At 36.2% G+C, this 22,739-nt stretch overlaps 1 protein-coding gene across 7 annotated transcripts in view; it reads right to left on the bottom strand.

Moving 5' to 3' along the window:
- The window catches only part of LOC107092234 (protein FAM184A-like), a 66,150-nt gene that overhangs the window by 16,389 nt on the left and 27,022 nt on the right, over positions 1-22,739 (bottom strand). For all 7 annotated transcript variants that reach the window (XM_015386575.1, XM_015386578.1, XM_015386579.1 and 4 more), the window contains 7 exons: positions 18,902-19,024; positions 18,652-18,813; positions 15,244-15,365; positions 14,356-14,506; positions 5,007-5,121; positions 3,294-3,391; positions 1,398-1,551 (listed from right to left, as the gene is read on the bottom strand). In XM_015386575.1, coding sequence (XP_015242061.1) covers positions 1,398-1,551; positions 3,294-3,391; positions 5,007-5,121; positions 14,356-14,506; positions 15,244-15,365; positions 18,652-18,813; positions 18,902-19,024 — 925 coding nt within the window. The remainder of the gene's footprint in view (positions 1-1,397; positions 1,552-3,293; positions 3,392-5,006; positions 5,122-14,355; positions 14,507-15,243; positions 15,366-18,651; positions 18,814-18,901; positions 19,025-22,739) is intronic.

Raw genomic sequence — 22,739 nt, 5'->3', positions numbered from 1 at the left:
GGATCATTTTAGATGCTGATGAAGGTTCTCAGTCATCCAGGTCAAAGTCATTCCGTAAAAATTCAAAAAATATCCACTGGACTTGGTTTTCAAGATTTGAAGACGTTTCGCCACCTCTCCAGGAAGCTTTCTCAATTCAAATGTCTGGATTGAATGTCTGGATCCAGACATTTAAATTGAGAAAGCTTCCTGGAGAGGTGGCGAAACGTCTTCAAATCTTGAAAACCAAGTCCAGTGGATATTTTTTGAATTTTTACGGGATCATTTTAGATTTTTCTGTATCGGTGAAAACATTTGAAATATATTCAGAGATGACAAAAGGCAAAAGTAAACTGTTTATAAAAATGTCAAGACATTTAGGGTTTATGGGAACAACAGAGAGCAAGACTTTTAGCAGATAACAGGAAGGCTTAGAGTTTAGCAGAGTTCGTCTGATTTCTCTTGTCAAGCTTTCACTCTTGGGGAACCTGATGGAGTTGTTCTTTTTTGGAACCCTTGGAACCGTTCTTATACATTACTGTATTATTGCCCTTAAAGGAAATCAGGATCACCTAAAAAGTATATTATCACTCTGTTATCGCCCCCAGGGGGCGTATTTCATTTTGAGTTCTGATTGTTTGATGGGGGATGGGGTTATTTAAGGACAACCATGATTCTGTTCAGGTGTTGTTAATGAGAGGAGGCAACAGTTTTCTACTGTGTTTGGTTTAGACTATGTCAAATGTATGTATTTATGTAAGACAATTGGTAAAACTACTGTATGGACATTGTTATGTTAATAAATGACTTTATTATAAGTCAAAGGAAAGATCGGCATGATATAGTCTTAATTGAGCACACGTAAAACCAACACCTGCAAGAATAGCAACCAGTAGGATTTTGGCCGCTACAATCACTGTGATTCAACATAGGAACTACGAAATGGAACTAGAAAAATATAATACTGTTAGGTATGAAACTGAAATGTAATTTAGCTCTACAGCTAATACTGGTTAGAAATTCATAAGGTGTTTAAAGCAAAAGTAATCAGTTTCAATACATTATTTTTAGACAGATGTGTTATCAAAGCTCTATTTTGACATTTTGCAGCCAAAAAGGGGATTTTCCCTCCCACTATTCTTAAGTAGCTTCCCAAAGCATTAAACTTATGCAGTCAGTTCATAGCAGTCTGTGCTCTCCTTCAGTAATAAGTGTGGAGGAGAAAATAAGTCGGATTCTTTGATCATATTTAAGCACAGAGCTTGTAAAAAGTCAAAAAGATCACAGATGATATCCACTAAACACAAACAGAAACCATTCCAGTTAAACATTTCAGTCAATTTAAACAATCCTGAAAACACATGTTCAAATCATGGTTTAAAAAAATGTATCAAAGCCAAAAATACTTCATCATTTACCCAGCTTTGCTTTGCCCTCGTCCTCCAGTTCAAATCTTAGAGTCTGCAGCTCCTGCTCTGACTGCTGCCTGAGGATTTCCAAGGTCCTCCTGTGGGCCTCCTTCAGAGCATGAACCTCCTCCCTGTGCTCCTGCTTAAGACGCTCCTCCAGGGCCTAACAGAAGGCAGAGGGAGGGAGTTTAGGGAGGACAAAAGCCAAGGTCAGAGTGAGAAAGGAAAACAGAGCTTAGATTCCCTTTTTGTAAATCAGACACAGAGAAGAAGCTGCATTCACATGAGGATCCTATGTTAAAAGCAACTAACAGCAATGGGAATTATTACAAGAATTTAAAATTGATTTGGGAATGCCAATACTATAAAATTAGTCTCGGCTTACAGATGAGGATAGGAACCTCTTTCACTGCTCAAATTAGATCCACTTTATAGTCTAATTTGCATAAATAAGCTTTTTTATTCTGTAATCTCTACAAGGAATAACTAAAGCACCAAACAGACGTCTGGCCAATCATTCCCTTGTGTTCTTTATGATTTTCATTAAAAGTAGTAAAAAATATTCAGTTTGTGCCTGGAATGTAAATACATGACTGTCCTATAAACAAGATAATAAACCTCAAACCACTTCAAACTCTTCTGTTAGTTCACCTAATTCCATGTCAGTGTTGATAAACACAGATTCTTTGATAGTTAATCTCTGGAGAGACCAAGTGCCTCAGATTTTCCTTATATAAAATCCCAGGATATCTCAAACTGTAATGATGCCAACCACTCTGATAATGTTCCCACAGCACTATAGATCCTCCACTGTACTGTAGACATTAGAGGCAACCGCCACTTAAGGCAGGATTTCTCAGACTGGGGGGGTCGGGACCCCCTGGAGGGTCACAAGACACCAAGTCAGGGGTGACGAGTTGGTTTTCACAATCGTAATAATGTGATCCTAGAGAAATATTTAGGGCCAAAATATATCATGAAACATATAAATCTGAATATTCCACAAAATGAATAAACATCCAATGAAATTAGATGTTTTTATTATCTATTTATCTAAAACATTAAACCGTACAAAGCATTATTAAACAATAAAATGTCCCATTAAATGAATATAAACATTTAAAAATATGAATATAACAATTTAATATCACTTAAATAAATAAATATGATTAAAAAGGAATCTAATTAAATCAGTTTATAGATATAAATAAATAGTGAGGTCATTGCACCATTGTGCATTTTTTTCCATATATCCCTCCTAACTAGAACTAACTAGATAGATTCTGATGATTGTTATGTAGCCAAAAATTGCAGTAGTTGCTGTAGTTCTACAGCAGTTTTTAAAAGCTGAAGATTTTAAGTTAAACTTGGGAAAAAAATCTTGTTTTATTCTTCTTCTATAACTTTCCTATTGGTTATTCTCTACTTGTTGGTGCCAATAATTATGGTGTGTTCTGCATAGATGTTCCGTGTCTATAGGCAACATGTATATTTATCTTTGTTTAATTAGAAAAATGCTAAAACATGGGAAACTGTCTTCCTTAATCAGGCTGCAGCTGTTTGCACAGCATCTCTTCACTGAAACTGTTGCCTAAAACTCCTCCAAGCATAAACACAACCATGATGCAAAAGCAACAGCAACTATAACATTCTCCACACTGGAGGAGGTTTTAATTTCCTCTCAGAAGAAAATGACTTTAGGGTGATGCCATTCACCAGAGGCCTCTCAAGGCAACAAATCAAGTTGTGTGCCAGCTAATCTGCTTTTAACTCCCATGAAAGGAGTTCGCATTCTGACCTTTGCTGATTACAGATAGAAAAGGTGCAGCAGCTGTTATCAAGGGATCCATGAGCTTATTTATATCGGCCTGCAGATATATCAGTGAGTGTTGTAGCGTGTCATACTCTGATCTGGTGCTGTCTGGCCTCCTCCATGGTGCTGAGGGCACAGCAGTGAGCTTCCTGTAACCGATGCTCCCTCCTCTGATGTTCTCTCTGCATCTCTGCAAACAGACAGCAATGCACGGTGAGTCACATCAGAGGCAGACAAGTTTCATTTTCCATCAACAAGTAAGGCAGAGCTTTAGTCTGCTGCAGTCGCACAGAAGAAGGATGAACTCTTCTGAAAAACTTATAGAAAGATTTTTAAAGCAAAAAAAATCAAGTAAATCAAATATGAAGCCAAAACAAAAAAAAACCAACTTTTTGATACCTCCTACAAAAAAAAACAAAAAAAAAACACAATAAATCTGCAGTGGCATTCAACCCCGACATCAAATCATGATAGCTTTTATTGTCATCGCATCTGTAAGACCTCTGCAGGAACTTTGAAAACTTTCATAAATTGAAAAAGCTGCAGCATAAAGTGAGAGAACATCTTGAGTTTTTCAGCATCACAGTTTCTTTTTTTAGTTGAAATATTATTCATAGACAATGTGAGCCATCACCGATTTATCTCTATATAAACCCAAAGGAAAACACGTGGAAAACACTTCAGACTGCTGTGGAGGTTAACCTTTTAGCAGGAAAATGTCCTGCTCAAGTTCTTCAACAACAAAAGTGGGATAGTTTAGAGCCAGGGTCTGAAATCTCTGGCTCTTTAGATGGTCAACAATGCCTCCTCTAACTTGGGCTAAAAATTATGAACCAATAGCTTTGAAAATAGATATGCTAATACATTTCCTCCACTGACTAATTGATTGGAATTTTCCAAAATACATTGACTAATTATAGTCAATATGATTTTTTTCAAATCTATTTGAAATATAATTGCTTTTTTAAATGCAATTCTCTAGAAATATCAACACACTGGTGTGTATATGTGTCAAATATAAGTTATCTTTATCTTTTTCTTTAAAAGGTTGAGTAATGTTTACGGTTCTGATAGAGATGTATTAGATTTATAGTGATAGAGATTTATTATATCTTTTATGAGCAGTAAAAAATGCTTTTTGTACATGACTTTCCAAATGTATCAGTAACTGTGGTGGATATATGTCAAATTTAATTGATCTTTTTCTTATAAAAACGTCATGAAATGTTTGCAGCTGTAAAATGGTACTTTAGAAAGTAAAGGTTTCAGACCTGGTTGAGATGTAGGATTATGTGCTAAAGTGGAATAGTCAAAGTTCAGAGCTAAATTCGATGGAAAATGAGCTAAAAAAAAAAAGAAAACTTCAACAAAGTTCTCCATCTGATCGTGTTAAGTGTGAGCTATTTTGTAAACAAGCAAAAAATGTGGTTCTCTGATGGTTAAAATGAATGACACCATTTTTCAGATGGTATTTCCATCACAAAGTCACAAAAAAAGTTTTTTCTGGCTAAAACACCAAAAATGTTTTGGGAAATAAAGACTCTGCAAAACCCTGTTTTAAACTCAAAGTAAAGCCTTATTTTCTTACATTTTAACACATTAATTACTTTTTATGTTTAAAGTTCTGGTAAGTTTGATGAGAGAATGAGACTTTATTCTGCATTATTTGCACTTTTTGACTGAAATTCTATAGAGCTATGTTTTGTATAAGATAAATAAGTTCAGATATTCAAAAATATTAAAAATCTCATTAAGTTAATGAAATTATGTTCACTAAGTAGCAACCTTTAGATTGTACTCTTCACCTTTAAGCTGTTGGCTCAGCAGCTCCCTCTCTTGGTTGAACTGGGACTGCAGCTGCTGCAGAGCTGACTGAGATTGTGACAACTGGAGCTCCAGAGACTGTTTGAGGAGAGATATCTGCACAGGAAAAAAACATAAAAACAGATTGAATGTGTGAAATAGAATTAGAAGATTATTATTATAAACAGATACAATATAACATATATGGACTTATTATGCTAAACCTGACACTCCTTGGTGCAAAAAGAGACCTGCTTTTCAGGAAATGCATAACAGCTCTCATTTAATCAGGTCAACATTGTCACGATTCCCTCCTGCGCTCTAATCCTCATCTGAGATACTCCAAATTAAATGACGCTGATGTTGACAGACACATGGATCAGAGCTAAAAATCGCAATGATCTAACAGCCAGTCAGAAGAACATGAATGCACAGTTAGCCGAATAACAAGCCAAGTGTTTTTTGTGCTCAAACAGCTTGTTTTCAGGACATGCTAGCGGCTGTGATCGGCAAAAGTCTCACAGAGAGTCGGCTCTGGTCCCTCAGCTGCCGTTCTCCCTCTGGCTCCGGGTTTAAATCCCTGCCAGGATTTATTGGTGTAGAAGCCCAAGAGCAGAGGTTTTAAAGTCAGATGGATTTAAAATGAGAGGATGAGACGTTCAGGGCTGGGATGAGGTTTGTGAGCTCCTTCACTGGCTGAAGATTTAAAGAAGACAGCCAGCTGACCTCCTCCTCACCTAACCGTCGGTTACGGAAAGTCCTTCAGATTCACAGCAAAGCAGTTGGACAAGAGAGGATCAGCAAATATGTTTAACCACCTCGGAGCAACTGGTTTATAATTAAACACACTCTAGAGCACAAACACCTTCACACACAAGAGGCAGCCTGGGGTTAGACTCTTGTAATTAAAATATCTTAATGAAAAGGATGTCATTATAGATAAACTGGCACATTCGGCCATGTTTACCACTCTAGAAGACTTGTATTCACAATTTAACACCTTTTTAAACATCATTCCTAGCTGAAAAGGCTGCTCTATAGCAGAGGAGTCCCGATCATTGGTTTAATCCAAATTAAATTTTGTTATGGGGTAAGAATGAATAAATTATTAACAAAATGATGTAAAAAAAAAAAGAAAAGAAAAAGAAAGGAGAGATTGAAAGAAGGGGAAAAAAGAAGGATAGGATGCAGGAGACATGGGAGAGGAAAAAAAGGGAATTCAAACCATGATAACAATAAGGAAGGACACAAGAAATGGAAAAGGAAGGAAAAAATGAAAGGAGAGAGGAAGTAAAGAAGGAAACAAGTAAGGAAAAATGAAGAGAAAAAAGCCACAAGAAAGGATAGCAGGAAGGAAAGGACACAGGGCAAAGCGGAGGAAGGAAATGAAGAAGGAAAGAAAGGAACAATGAAGAAGAAAAAAGGACAGAACACAACGAAGGAAGGAAAAATATGGGCAAGGAAATAAAAACAGATAAAGGAAGAGATTAATTATGAAGCAAAAGATAAAAGGAAGGAAAGAAAAAAAAGAGACAACAGGTATAGAGGAAGCAAGGAGAGGAAGGAAGAAACAAGAAACCACAAAAAAACTGGGTCAATGAGAGGGGAATAAACAGTTTTCCATACCTGTGGTTTTATTTTAATTACTAATCCATAGCTGGAAAAAAAAAATAGAAATGTTTCGCCTTTTGTATTTCACAGGCACATCTTTAATGTCTAAAAGGAATCATAAGAGAACTCATTCAGTAAGTGCAAGGAGGTGTTGGAGGGTTAATTGCATACCAACTCTATGCAAAACAGATTGGAGACTGAGATTGGAGCACATCCTGCAGGGGTGTCAAACTCATTTATACATCGGGCCACTTCAGCATCATCAAGTATTTAAACAGGCTGGAGGCAGCTGTAAAAACTGAACGTCTGATTTCGTCATTTCGTTTACAAAGAGCAAAAATGCTCTGGTATCAGAACTTTCAAAAGTCAGTAAAGCTGTATGTTGTAATTCGAATGATACTACGGCTGCATCAAAGCCTCTAATGAATGATTTATTATATCAAATAATGACTAAATGTCAACAAATCCATGGCCAGAATTGTAAATAAAGCTCTCCATCAGTCTGAGTTATCATGGATGATGGGTAGCGGAGAAAGTCTGGGTTTCAAGTTCAGCCTTGAATGCTCCAAACCCCATAGGTGGAAATCGATGCACAATGTGTGAACACTGATATGAAAACAGGACTAATTATCTCCTCCAACACAGAATTAGAAAGGACGTTAACTGGAAACCCAAATCATGTGTAAACCGTTTGAGCCTGATTTAACAAATAAAAGCAAAACAGCTAATATCCGAGGAACCATGAGACAATCTTAGCCTTGAAGGAGCCTGCAGTTCTGCTGCCGTTTCTGCAGAGTTCTAACTAGGTCAATACAGTTAAGATCACTGTGCGAATACCTGCAGCCAGCGCACATGATACAATATTTATATCCAGCCTGAAAATGCATTGTACAATTTCCCTGCTTGGTGGGAGAGCATTAAAGAGGAAAGCTGCAAGGCGAGTCCAGCATTTCTCCCTCTGATGGTATTTAATCAATGTTTGAGCGAAACATTTGCATTTTAAATCAACTGTGATTTTATAGATAAAATCCTTTTAAGTCTTCATGATAAGAGAACTAAATCACCAAATCCTGGTAACAAAATCTCTTTATGACTGAATCTAATATTAATCTCACTGTTCTTGTTTCTGCACATGAATGGAATGAATGAACACATTTCCTACTGACAGTAAAATGGAACGCAGAGTGATAACTGCTACAAAAAACGCAAGTATATCTACAGCTCTAGAGCATCAGAGATGAAGGAAAAGAAAGGAGGTAAGAGGTCAAAATGAGTCCAACGTTAGAAAAGTTCTTAGGAAGTTAAACACAAAAGTTAAACACAAGAAAAGCTAAATATTCCTGATCTTCAAGTAAGAACATTCCTCTGGTACAAACCAAAACAATATCAAGACTACAGACATTCCTGCAGTTGATCAAACCAAAGCTGGGGGTATTTGGAGGAAATGTGTTCGGTTGTGGCACAGTAAAAACACAAAGAAAAATAGCTGATTTTATAAAAAATCACACCGAGATCTATTAGGTAATGATTTAACCTCTTAACATCCACCTCATTTTGGGTAATCCTCGCCTATTTTGCATACCCAAAGGGAAAAGCAAATAACTTAGGAACTGTCAGCCCAAATTACATGTGCAATACATTATTTGAAAGCCAACACCCTCTAGTTTCTGAAAATATATATAACAATAAAATAAATTTGGTGAGTAGAACACAGACCAAGCTGTATCAGTTCAAACATGTCTCAAAGTTCTTTTTTTTTTATTCTCGGAAATGATAGGTCTTTTTTTAACAGCAGTAATAAAGACATTCTAGAGAAAAAGCAGGTTTTATTGTATTATATCTGTTCCACAACATGTCTACCATAAATGAAGAACATTTCAGACCTCTAACTATAACAGTTCCAGAGCTGTGGGGTTTGGAACGTTTTGGGTCAGCTTGGAGCTGCGCACAATGGCTCCACCTGCTGGTAAAAATTTTACCGGTGGAATTTTATGCATTCTGAGTTATTACCCCCACGGGTTTTAAGGGGTTGAGTAAAAAGTAACAAGATATAAAAATAAAAGATCTCAATGTCAGCTACTTTAGAAGTCAACTTTACTGGATGAAGGAAAAGTTTATGTCATTAAAAAGAAAATGAATATTAATCAAATTAACTTGAATATAATGTTAAGTTTATTAGAGTAGTTGTTAAATTAGTTGTTGGTCAGATATCAAGCTGCTCTCTGCTTTAACCAGATAGGGGAATATTTGGCAGAGGAAAAGAAACGATTTAAATAATGCATCAAGGGTGGTTTTAAAGTTGATCCATCAGCTTCCATCTCCTACTATGACTCAGCACTTATGGCTTGATAAACTTGATAAGAATCAAGCACAACCCCAGCCGATCAAAGACAGCTCTCTTTCAGCCAATCAGAACATTCTTTGTAAATACTGCAATTAGACCAATAAAAACAACCAATCCTAACCGGCAAATCAAAATTTGGGCTGAAACTAACCATTTTTCCACTAACCCATTAATCTGCTGTTTTTTATTTTTATTAAATTAATAATCGGATAGAAAAATATATTTTAAACAGAGTCTAAACGAGGTGAAACTAAAACTGCAAGATGAGGAGTCCTGGGCAGAAAAAAAGTTTTTTTTAATTTTCAATGCAAACTGTTTTTGTGATTTTTTTTACAATTGTGGTATAATTACTGCTCAATGGACTTTTAGCTTATTGCACATGTTAGTATGTAGACTTTAGTTAACGATTAGTTAAAATAAAAAGAAAAGGCTGTGAATACTTAATCAAGCTGTAAAATGTGCTTACTGCATTGTGCATTTAAATATATATTTTGACCTAAAATGACTCTGAATGACCCAGAATGGCTGTTTTTTTCCTTTGGGTCTTTTTCCAAATATCAATCCAAATACTAATGCTAAATCTCTAAAGCGTCTAAATCAGATATCAGCTTTTTAATAATACGTGTAAACAAAAAAGACCTTTTCCTTCTGGACTCACAAGTGAAAAATAACTCTTTCTAATTTATTCTGAGTAAAGTTCAGGTGTCAGGGAAAGCTTTGTTGTTTAGAGTGTTGCTGAGAATAATTAAGTTGGAAAAAGATCCAGATTAACATTCAGTGTCTGAGGTAAAAACAGAAAAAAAAAAAAAAAAAAAGAAATATAAGCTCTTTATCTGTGTGGACTGTGAAACTGTTTGATGTTATTTTCAGCCTTTAAGCATGAATTCAAAGGTAGGAATGTGTCCTATGACTCAACATAATCATGGCTTTTACGAGCAAGCTGGCAGATACAATTAGCAGAGACATTAGAAAATGAGAAAAGTTCCTAATTCCATTTTTGTTCCACGGATGAAGCAACGTTTGTCCGTTTAAATTTAAAATCAGTTTGCTAGTCGGTGATAGGAAAGAGAAAGTATCCTGCAGAGTCATCCGTAAGGACAATTTTCCTTCCAAATTGCAAGGAAACGGAGGAGCTGTTCTTGTTTCTATAATTCAATTTTCAGGCTTATGAATCCTCCAATAAAATACTCTGCAGTTTGCAATATAGATTGAAAAGATACAAAGATTTAAAAATTTGCTACAGGTGGACCATGTATGATTTTTACAGACAACTGATCATTAAATAAAATCCAGACTTTTTTCTCACACATTTTATTCTTAATATGAAAAAATTCTCACTTAAAAACAGTCAAATATAAAACCATTGTGCTAAAAAAATAAAAGAGAATGTGAAATCATCCAGAATTTGGTTAGAGTTTTACAATCAAAGCAAGTAAATACATTAATTTAGATTATCAGAGCCCATTTCTTAATGTCATTCAACCCCACTTTTGAGACTTTAAGTTAATGATATGATAATTTTGTTTGACATGAAAATGCTGTTGCATTTATTTTACCCCACATTTCATTTCATGCTTTTAATATTTAAAAATGGGACATTAAAAGCACCGATAGGTAGGTATTTCAAGCAAAATCTGGATGCAAAAAGCAACGCTGGGCATGTTTGAAGGAGGCAATGAGGTTGGGATTAGGGCTGAAACAATAATCCTCGACTAATTTAGCAATCGATTAATCGTTAAATGGAGTGTAGAGACTGTAAAATATGCATTAACTGACAGCGCGACCCAGTTACAGGAGTAATTATACCAGAATTGTAAAAAAATATATAAAAACATTTTGCATCTAAGATAAGAAAAAAATTAATCTGTCAATATGCTCTATCCAGAACTCTAGTGGAAAAGTTTTATTTTCAACTGGTTTAATTTCATAGAAAATCTTCTTTAAGGAACCTTTGGCCATCCAATTATTAATCGATCAATCGTAAAAAAAACAAACAACAACAGATGAATGGATTTGCAAAATAATCATTAGTTTGAGCCCTAGTTTAGATGCACAAAAAGAAATGAAAGTTTCAAAAAGCAGGAGTCAAACAGGTAAAAGAAATCTATATTGAAAAATAATTTAAAAAAAATAGACTGAGACAATTAACAAACTATGTGGTAAAATGTATTTTTCACAACTTTTATAGACTAACCAAAATGAATCTCTATGTAGCTTTCTGCAAAATTAAATAATTGTGTCATCAAATGTTTAACCCTTTATAGGGCACTCAGTGAAATACTTTGAAAATCAAAATTCCAACCCGATAGTGTTATTGGAATCCAGGACAAGACCTTATTACCTTTGAAACATTCAAAAAATATGGATATTTTAATGGCAAAAATCTATTTCAATGTAATAACAAGAAACGCCAACTTGACTGAATATAATAAGAAAAATCACAAAAGTGCTTTTATAAGAAATTCATGAAAAACAAGAATGCAAACATTTTTTTTTTGGTACAACATAACCTAAGATACATTAATACTGGTACTGGCAAAAACATTTTTTACTTTTTTAACTTGGCTTATTAACTTTTTCTGCTTTACTTTTTAACTTTTCAATTAGCTTTTTACCTTTCTTTCTTGACTTAACTTTTTTCCCCCCAACTTCCAGTAGGTAATATATCATTTAAGGGATCATCTAATTGGTCAAATGCCTAAATAAGATGTACAGCCATGTAGCTGTATCTTTGCTGAACGGCTGTAAATAGATTTTGTGTTTCTAGACCTCACTGAGGGACTGGGGGACTCCATTTGTAAGGTATATATAAGTGATCAAAAACAGTAACTTTCCCTATAAAGGGTTAAAAGCTCTTAAAATGCATCTGAAATTGTTGACGTCTGACTGGTAGTTAACAGAAAATGTTTATCGGGTGCCCAGCGGCACTCAGGTAACATCCAAGGGGGGGTTTCTTTGAAGTTGCTGTTACTGCTGAATCCCCCCAATGGCTGTGTGCGTACTATGAACACCGCCATGAACATAGGAGGGGAATTGAAACTGTTTTCGCTTCAAAATGACCCAAACACGTCAAACAGTCCTGCTTCTACTAATTTCCATTTCGACAGTAGCTGTAGGGACACGCCAAAACAAAGACTATCGGTTTCAAACATACACACACTTGAGGTCTTTTCCTGCATTTGTATGCAGCTTACATAAGCATGTGGTCACACCGTTAAAGCATGCTGCTCTGGGAAAACTAATTAAAAAACAAGCTTTAATGTGTCGCTCTGAGGAAGGAACACAAGCTAAATTAAATCCCTCATTTTTATAACTAATTCATTACCGCTTGAGAATATAATTTGTAGTTTTGCTATCAAGTGCATAAAATCCCTAAGTCTGTGACTGTGAGATTATTCACTCACGTGTATTTTTCCTCCAAGCATATTTGCCTCAGGATGTCAACAGGTTTAGACATCGAGAGAAGCCGTCGCTCACAGAGGCTCTGGAGTGACATGGGGGCAAAGGTCATTATTTCATTCTGACAGAGCATAAAGAAATCTCTCCTTTCAGCTCCTGTCTGGTCCAAAAGAACAGATTTATATTCACAGCTTGTGCACTTACTTTAGATGCATAGGATCTGTAATAAAAAAAAATCTAAATTTAAAGAACATGTATCTATATTCCGAAAGTTTTTTTTTTAAATCAGTATAAATATGATTCCACATAAAAATTATTTCCCCCTTCACAACTGTTAAAAATGGAAAGACAATAGAACAAGCCACATAGCTTAGAGAAACTTTTCAATTTGGAAGCATTTTAAAAACCTACCGTCAGTGAGATAATAGAAATGTGGGGATGGGCAATTAATCAATAAAATCAATTAATCAAATGTTTTGTTTATGGAGATGTAAATTTTGTAAAAATCTGTTTTTAAACCAATCTACTCCTTAGTCTTCCAGAGCTTACGGTGACCTTAGGTCATTACTTTTTGTTCTTAGATGTTTACTTATAACTGATAAGCTAGTTCTCCATGTGATTTGATTATTTTATAAACATTTTTCGTTTGTTAAATTTTGTTGGCCTACAAATTAACCTCACCTCCCAAAGAGGATAATTGAAATAAAAGTTAGTTTTTTAACCCAATATATGTAATTTGTCATTTTATCATTTAACTTGAGTGAGAAAAAAAAAAAAAAAAGATTAATCGGATTTGGTAGGAAAAAAATCAACATTTTGATTTTTAATCATTCATGTTTATCTTGCTATGATGGACAATGAGAAGGACAGTAAGGGAGACAACAAAAGTAACCATTAGAGACTAATTAAATGCCAACAGGATGACTGGAAAGGCATGACAGAAAAAAAAGCATACCCCATCCCATCACCATACAAAGAAACACCTTCAGTTTACCAAATTCTACTAGAACTTCAACTGGAAAATATAGAACTTGTTTAGATGATCTTTTTAAGAAATACACCTGCCTGGTTTGGTATAGAACAGAATAATTATACTGAAAACGTCTTCATTCTTCCTTATAAGTATAGTTGAGGATGAGTGATGCTGTGGGCCTATTTCTGTATAACAGTCCCTCTGAGCCATGTTTGGATGAGGAAACCTTAAAATTGGATTTCTCCAATTCAATTTTACTTTTTTTGAGATTTATTTAATGCAACAAAAGATGGTTGATGGATTAGTTGTAGAATAAGTTGTAATTTTCAATAAAAAAAGAATTTTTTTTTTTTTTTGTGGAAACGGGTGGAAAAATTATAAAGAAAATGAATTTTGTTTTTTGTGTGCGCCATGTTTTGCCAATATAGCTCTGGGAACTGATGTCCCAAAGCTAGATAATGGCCCAACAGATTTGCTTTCACAAGCAGGCCATCATGGTGGTGACCAAAAGGTTCCGCTTGGTACGTAAATATGAAACTTTATTGGAAATTACTTTGGGAATAATATCATATACAACAGACACGGAAGATGGAAAGGGAGACGGCATAAAAATGGAGGAGAAGGAGAACAGACAGGAAAGAGGAAGCCAAACCCATAAAGGGTCTGCCCCACCACCAGTCAATCACAGCAACTCTCTTGCCTCCACACTCATATTGTCCTCCATTAACAGGCTGCAACCCAGGCAGCCCACCCCACAGCCCAAGTACAGCATGCTAGCCAGCGGGCCCAGGCGCCAGACATGCGCCGGCATCCCTCCACCTAACCATAATTCATGTAGAGTCACTTGCTGCATTACATGACCATTGTAAGCAGATATCAGACAAAACCCATCTTAAACATCTACTGGCCTGTATAGTGTACTCTGGGAAGGACCTGCAGATGTGTAAGGATCATGGTCATGCAGGCATAGCGCAGAACTTTTTACATCGATATATTCTGAGGGTTCGCCTTCATCATGTTTTACCTGTTCGAGCAGGTCTTCCACTTTCCTCTGCCAGCCCTCTCTTGCGGCCATCAGCTCCAGCTCCTTCTGCTGGGAAAGCTGGTTGAGAGCTGCCTGTTTGTCGGCTTCATACTCCTCACTCAGCTCTTCCTTCAGCAAACGTACTTCCTCCCTGAAGAAAATTTTAATACATTCCTTACCTTGTGACATATTTAAATGCAATTAGAAAATTACATCTTTCAGCTGGGGGAATTTTAAAATTCAGTTTCAGTGAAAAATATAATTTGGCTTAATTTGAGCAACTGCTATGCCTTTTTTTCTTTTATTCAACCTTTTATAAATAGTATGCTTGCATACAGCAATCTTTAGCCATTACTGATTCACTTATCCATTTTTTGGAGGTTTGTGAATTCCTGCTTCACAATATAGGCCTATGTTAAAAATACATTTTTCTTGGTGTTTACTGGTACAATAAATCTGGATATTAAATGATGATTTCCTTAGAAATAAACTGGACACGTTAAACCTGTTTTTTTATTAGTTTCAGTTAAATTACTGATATAAATTATATTTTGAGACATATAATCTATTGAGCTGTGTCTGTATTATTATCATATTATTATTATTATTATTGTGTGTTTGTATCCTCCAGCTTGCCTAAGGAGATTCACACACATCACATCATAAAACAGAATAGAAAATCTAAAATCTCTTTATTGTCCCACAATGGGGAAATTGTGGTGTTACAGCAGCAGAAGCATTACAGCAAAAGTGGTTACATAACAGAATAAGAGAGAGAGTATAAAAGTAAAACTAAATACTATTAGATAAAGACTTCAGTTTTATATCATCTCATGAGTGGAAGGGGGGTTTGACAGGGATGAGTTAGAAGACAATTTTTTTCCTCACCGCAGAGCATCTCTCCATTTCTGATCCAAGTCATCCGCCATCTTGTCCATCTTCTGTTTCTCCTCTGTTCTGATGGCCATCACTCTGGCATCGTGCTGCTGCTTCTGGGTCTCAATCTCCTCCTGAGAGCACATAGGAGGAGAGAGGGAATCATTTCAGCAAACCAGCTTTATTCTTCCAACCCTTTTGCTGTTTTGTGCATTTTCAGCAGCCTCAGGGTGTTTTTAATGTCTTGGTTTCAAGGCAAACTTCATCAGGTCAGTCATTTCCAGCAGCTGAAGAGGATTCAGGGCTTAGGTGCTGATGAGCTCATTAAAAGTCCTTTAAACGCTTTTCTGTTTAGCTGCGAGGAGAAGCATCGCTTGAGTGGCTAAATCCACACTTCACTACTTGGGTGCACTAATTACGAAAGGATGACATTTTACATTTCGCTGCACCTAAATAGAGCTAGCAAGTCTCGGATGTTTGTTTTTATTTATAGAAAATTTGCTTTTGGTGCAAAAAAAAAAAAACAAAAAAAACTCAATAAGAAGAAAAAAATCCAGTAAAGCAATGAGCCTTAAAAACAGTAATTGTTTCTTCCGCCCAAACTCAACAAATTTTCAGATAAATGCACAATATATGAACTTTAATGATCGTACTGATACCAATATTTGCAAAATTGCAAAGGGCGGCTTGGTTGGATGTCATACTAAAAGTGTTAGGGGTTGGGTTTTTTTCTGTTCGAAACCAACAATAATAAAAAAAAAAAAAAAAAAAAAAAAAAAACACTCTAGAATTTTCATTACTGGTTTATTGACCCCAAACCAGAAAAATAGATAATACACCAATATCTGATTGCTGAATATTTTGGAGCAATTGAAAATAGACAAAACTAATTATGAGCGCTCAAAGGCTCACTTTCTATTATATTTTTTTAATATATGTATATTTTGAATACATATATTAAGCTTTTAGTCACAAGAGCTCTTTATAAAATGTGCTTTATATGAGAATTAAAGAAATTTGGCTGAAACAGGAAGTAAGCCATTTCAACCTGATCTCCATGACAACTGTTGTTACCACTGTTTTCATTGGATGCAAACTCTCAACTCTTTACACCCATATAGCTTGCAAAATGTTTATGTTGCCATTAGAGGACTGAACTGGGGTGGGTTAAAATGAAGCTGGTTGAAGAGAATTATGTCTTCTTTAGTCGTGCAGCAAACGCCTGATTTTCCCTTTTTTTTGTGCAAAAATGTAGCCTCAACAAACGAAAGACAAAATACTAGTGTGTTTTTTTTGTGCTATGTTTGGTTTAAAAAAAAAAAACTGCCTGAATACACAAAGACTTGTCATGCATTCACCATCTGCATGGCAGCAATGTTTGACCAGTTAGAGCGAACAGCATGAAGAAAATCTCAGAGGCTGAGATACAAAAATCTTTAGAAAAAAATCAGCTTTCCACATATGATGCAGCCCTAATTCACATCCCTAAATGCATTCAGCTACTGCAGTTTGATAGCTAATATACAGTGTGTCTAATTTTTAATTCTTTGTGTTGTGAAAACACATTTGAATTTTGAAAAGCAATTATTTCCTTGATGAGAACAGACAATACTTTTAGTCATCTTAAAGCAAAGTGTTGGGATCTCTGTGTGGGATTTGCTTTTTAAAATATTTCATGTATTTGTTATACATTATTAATTGGGAACATTCTGAGTATTTCTGTTGGTTCTGTATTCATTCTGTCCTGTAAAACCGCCGAGCCTTAGTCCAGGTAAAATAAGACCTGTTCTAAATTTAAAGTAAATCCAGTCTCAGCTGGTTTTGTGCTTTTGTCTAAAGCGCAATGAGACACGAAAGAATAAAAGGTAAAATCCTGTATTGAGCTCAGAGCACCGCCCCCCCTACAAAACACAGACATCCCTTTCTTTATAGAGACCAGGCTCTGTTAAGAGAAAAAAAAGCAGACCACTGCCATCTCAGCTAATTATTGCTTTTCATTCAATCTTCCTTTTCATTTTCTCGGTTGCAGCTCACTTCTCTGTCGCATCTCCCTTTTTCACTTAAATTCAGGCAGCAGCAAAATTATTATAATATAGCTAAACTGCATGATGGTATTGATGGTCCCAATTATCATTGAAATATAGTCCATCCTTCCTAAACAGCGTGTTCCCCACTACATATATGCTCAAAGAGCTCATATCAGCAGGGCTCCTTTCAAACGCAAGGCCACTCATCTCATAATAGCTTCATCATCATTATCCCACAGCTGGCCTTCAGCACGCCACTCGTTTCTTTCATTTCCTCCTGTTCTGCTTTTTCAAATGTTTTTTCAGCCATCCCATTCTCCATTTTTCAATCCCCCTACAGTATCTCGACTCCAGAAACTTCCTCCATCATCTGCAAACTCCCTGAACTGATGCGATGATTGAAAGAGGGCCAACATGTCTGAATCGAATCAGGGGAAGAGTCTGAAAAAAGGAAGTTAAGGATCCAGGTGTGCTTAGACAGGATGCAAGTCTCTATATTGGTAGGGTTTGGCTGGAATACAATAGTGATGTGGACCTCAATAGAGAGCAATCTTGTAAAAAAAAAAATTAAAATTAAGCCTCTAGGTCAGATCATGAACTAATGTATGAAGCTAAAGGAGTCTTAATATCAGCACAAAACCCATGCATGCACAGGACAAGATCCACAATGCTTAAACTGTGTGTGTGTGTGCTTGTTTGAATCCTTATGCACGTGTGAATTTGGTGTGCATGATTAGATCTTGTCCTGCATGTGTGTGGATTTTTTTCTGCGCATGCATGGGTCTTTTATTGTGTATTTGTGGATACTGAGACTCTTCTAGCTCCATTATCTAGATGATAAAAAAAAAACATTTAACTATCTGAACCAGCTGATAGGCCAGTTTAGAAAAAAAAAAAAAAAAAAACAGTTTTCTCAAAAATCAGCTCGGAATCAGACGTTTTCAGAGCAAAAGAGCCAGCATTGACTTGAGACCCAGCACTGGTGCTTTTTTATACCATTTGAGATCCTAGGGGGTCAGCATTGGAGAGATTGCTGTGATTTTCTGGGTGGAGAATCCATCTTATAGGATTGTTCCGGTGGATTCCTCCTTCTATGAACTCCAAATTTCAGATATCAAAGTGTGAAATAGACGGACCTCTGAGATGAAACCATTTACACATGCAATTTTTGCATATTATCATGAATTATTCAGTAGGTCAAACTTCTCGAGTACAGATAACACCTGAATCATACAGACTTTAAAATCTACATGCTATTATATACATATAAAACCTTTTCTAATGCACCCATGTAGCAGTATATCATCATGTTGAAAAGAGAGAGTTTTCAGTAATAGGCAGAAAGGCGTGATTAACTTATTTGGTTTTAGCAGATCAGTAAAGCGTCACACACCTGTAGATCTGTGAGCATGTTGCTGGTCTCTCGCACTCTGCCTCTGGTTGCATCCAGCTCTATCCGGAGCTTCTCCTGCGTTTCCTTCAGACAGCCTATCTGCGTCTGAGCCGAATTCAGGTTCTGCTCCCCCTCCCTCACCAGCTCCTGCAGGTGGGACACCTGCAGAGAAACCAACATACAGTGAAGCTTATAGCATCTGCGTCGAAAAATCAACCCAGTGTATCAAACCCAGATGATAGCCTCAAACCTCCTGATTGGCCATGTTGACTTTAGCCGTTAGCTCCTCTTTCAGGTTGTCCAGTTGTTGCTGAAGACGATCCCTCTGCTCTTCTAGGGAGAGACGTTTAATCTCAAACTCCTGGCTCATTTTCTGGACAGGACAGGAGAAGAAGGATTCAAATGCGCCCCCCCCAAAAAAAGATGTTTTATTCATCATCCTGAATGGATTGTTGGCGATGGATTTAGCTTTCAATAAACTATAAATAAAATGTATCCAAAAGAAAACGAAGCGAGCAGATTTCAGAGGCAACCCTACAGTAAATCTCATTTGTGGAGTAATAAGGATCCCTGGCAGCTGTTCAGTGTGGCAGAGTATTACCGGATGAGGAAGAGACACATGGGTTGTCATTTACATTTTAAAAGGCCATCTCGTCAAAACCACCACTCTGTTTCATTTTCCAAACCAAAGCTTCAAATCTTTTTCTAAGCAATTTTCACCCTTTCACCTAAAATCTCCTTTACTTCTCAGTTTCACCCCTCTTTTTATTTATTTTTTATTCCCAATAAGTCCGCCATGACCTACAGTAACAACAGCTTTGCAGAAGCAGGTTTCTGTACTTGGACATGCAATCAAATCAACCGAAAATGAGTCATTAAATATTGATGATTCCTGTCATTTCTGCACTATTTGCTCTATTTATTATGCTTTCTTGAATTTATGCATTACAAAGGATGCTACATATACATGAGAATGACTTCTGGATCATGCAAACTACTGACTTCCGTGTACACTGATTTTTCAATTCAATGAACCATCCAGAAAACAGACATTTCCATTTGGGTGTTTTATTGTAGGACTTGAAACCCTGAAAACTCTGCAGCATCAGCTGGATAAATCCTGAGTCAGTGAGTAATGTAAAAACACTGTTAACCCTCTGAGGCGGTGAAATGTAACCATGGGAATATTCCTTTAGTGTAAATGTGAACAAGCTATAAAGCCTGCCCTCGTTTTTTTGTAAGCCAGATGGAAGCTGAGCAGAAATTTTTACCTCAAGTGACAACAGCGGCTTGTGTTACACTGATGCTTATCGGTGTTTGAGCATTTGAGCTTGAATGTACAAATATTTGCCCCTCAGAAAGCTGTGTCCTTACCACATGCTTCTCAAATTATCATGGGTGGAGATTTGACTGCTCCCCCCGTCCTGATAGATTCTTTAAATTTTTTTTACATGGCTGAGTGTGATTCTTTGTGAAGACAACTCCAGAAGTTTAACATGCATTTATCCTCCTTATTGTAGAGCCTTTTTTTTTTCAGAGCTAAGACATATAAACTAGAATCAAATCTAAATCTGATTTTCTATTGACTTTCAAAGTGGGTGAATACATTAAAGCATGTTTTTCTGAAACTTAAGGAGCCTTTTGAGTAATGAAAACCAAACCAGGAAGGTATTACCATATGTGGATGAAGATGAACCTTATGTAAGTGCACCGTTTCTAATGATCTCACTCTAATTTGCTCAAGAAAATAAGGCATTTAACTGAAACATGTCAAATGGATCTGCAAGAGCTTAATGGGGGACCCAGTAAAAGGATCTAGACATATTGGTGAACTTTTATCTTGTTAGCTCTATTTATTCATGATAAGAAAACATCTGGAATCCTTTAAACTTTAAGCAAAATAAACAACCACAATTTCAGGGATGAGGCTAAAACACACTTCTTGCCATTGGCTATGTCTATAACATGAGTATGGAGTCAACAGCCAGACCACTGAAGCAGCTGCTGGATTGCAGAGGTGTCAAAATTATTAACGGTTATTCCTCAAGTAGAAGTAGAAATCCTACTGTTTAAAAACACCTTTGTGGAAATGAGAGTATCAACTTAAGTTTCTTACTCAAGTAAAAGTTTAAAAGTACCATTTTTAAAACGTATGAACGTAGAAATAATACAGGAAAAAACTTTAAGGACAGATGCTTTACTGCACTACTGCATTAAAGGGAAATTTTTCTACAATTCTGGATGATAACTTCCTTATACTTAATTGTCTTAGTTTTATAACTAATCTGTCATGTGTCAGTGTCAAATTTGCTTTGCATCATCTTGGAAAACTAAGTAATTTGGTATGTAGTGAACAACAAGTTGGTGCAATACAGAGTCCAACTAAAGAAATTAATTGTCTGGATGAAACTAGTTATTTTGATGGTTTTTATTTTATTTTTTTTAGATACCAACACACCATAACGAAAATTAAATTATATGAAACAAAACTAATAGGTCTATTTTTAACATGTAAGGAGTAGAAAGTAGAGATAATTACAAATAATTATAAGGAGTAAAAAGTTGTCTAAAAAAATAATTACTCCAGTAAAGTAAAGATAGCCAACATTTCTACTTAAGTAAGGTAAGGAGGTATTTGTACTTTGTTACTTGACACCTTTGCTGAATTGCAAATACTTAAAGAGGTGGGAAAACTTTATTTTAGAAAAAACAGAAGTAAATAATATGCATATTGAGGTTAACTGCAGAATACTGTACATATTTTAACTTGCCTCCCAATCCATGTGTAGTGTAAGCTTAAAGAAACTTTAGGGCTAAACAAGGCGTTCATGAGAAAAAAAAAAGCTGCAAGCTGTACGCAACGAAATTTCAGACGATAAAGTTTGTCCAAGTCTCTAAGTCAGAGGTTGTTAAAACATAACGACTTAGAATTTAGAGAGAGGTGAGACTTGCACAATTACTACATGTCATTAGTCATTCAGGTTGCTGCTATTTCAACATAGGATAATAAATAGAATTATACCACATCTTAGTTTTGGTGTGTGTATAGATTGAATCCACTTTAGCACCCTACAAAAATTATGGTGCATTTATATGTTAAAATGTTTAGTTTATTGTAAAATGAGTGCATAAAAGATGATCAAGGTGCATTAGTTCCAACAGGGAATGAATAAACCAGATGCAAAGCTGTAAAATTAAATCAAAAACGAATTAAGCTTCTTTACCCATCCATTCCCTACCAAGGCTGATTAATTATCAATCAATACATAAAAGGAGTATTTGTGGATGAGGACTTTCAATACACTGGATTAGAAAATCATAAGTGTCAAGTAAAAGAGGAAGATAAGCACAAAAACCCAAACAGAGCCAGTATTCTTGTTTCCTCCAAATAACAACAGACCTCCATCTAAACATGATGAGTCAAAGTGCAGAGCTTACATAATGTGCTGTTTCCTCATCACCTCACCATCCCTATAAACACAAAGCAACGCCGCCCTCGCTGGGCTCGGAGACAGGATTTAATGTCAGTGAAAATCCACCAATTAGCACCAAACTTCAAACAGCTTCACAGAAACAAGCTTGTGATGTTGTCGAGCCCAGAGCTGAGAGAGATGAGATGAAGGAGGGGAATGTGGTGAGAGACATGGAGAGGGCTGAAAATCAATTGAAGCTCAAAAAAATGTCGGGTCGATTCAGGGACACAAGAGCAATCTTTATTTATGAGCTGCTGTCAGGCTCTTAGAGAGAAACATTTAGCTTTTTGTTATTCCATTTTCAAATATTATTCATATATCCAACAAGGTAACTGTCAGGGTTCAGAAGAAAGGACCCAGTATTTAAGGCCTGACAGACAGTGGGATTAATCAAAAAGTGTTTATTTAAAACACAACAAGACAGAATAGAACAAGGTTCATTCCAGTCAGTGGGCTGCCAACAAGATGCGGTGTGTCCAAGATGCTGCAGCCTCGCAGAACATGCAGGAGTCCAAAGACAGGTCAGGCAAACAGATCAGAACAGGAAGGCTCAGAGGTCCAGGAGTCCAAAGACAGGTCAGGCAAACAGATCAGAACAGGAAGGCTCAGAGGTCC

This window comes from Cyprinodon variegatus, unplaced genomic scaffold (genome assembly GCF_000732505.1).
Source record: "Cyprinodon variegatus isolate N-32 unplaced genomic scaffold, C_variegatus-1.0 Scaffold371, whole genome shotgun sequence".
In the NCBI taxonomy this organism is placed as follows: domain Eukaryota; kingdom Metazoa; phylum Chordata; class Actinopteri; order Cyprinodontiformes; family Cyprinodontidae; genus Cyprinodon; species Cyprinodon variegatus.
This window is presented reverse-complemented; position numbering and strand designations above follow the sequence as displayed.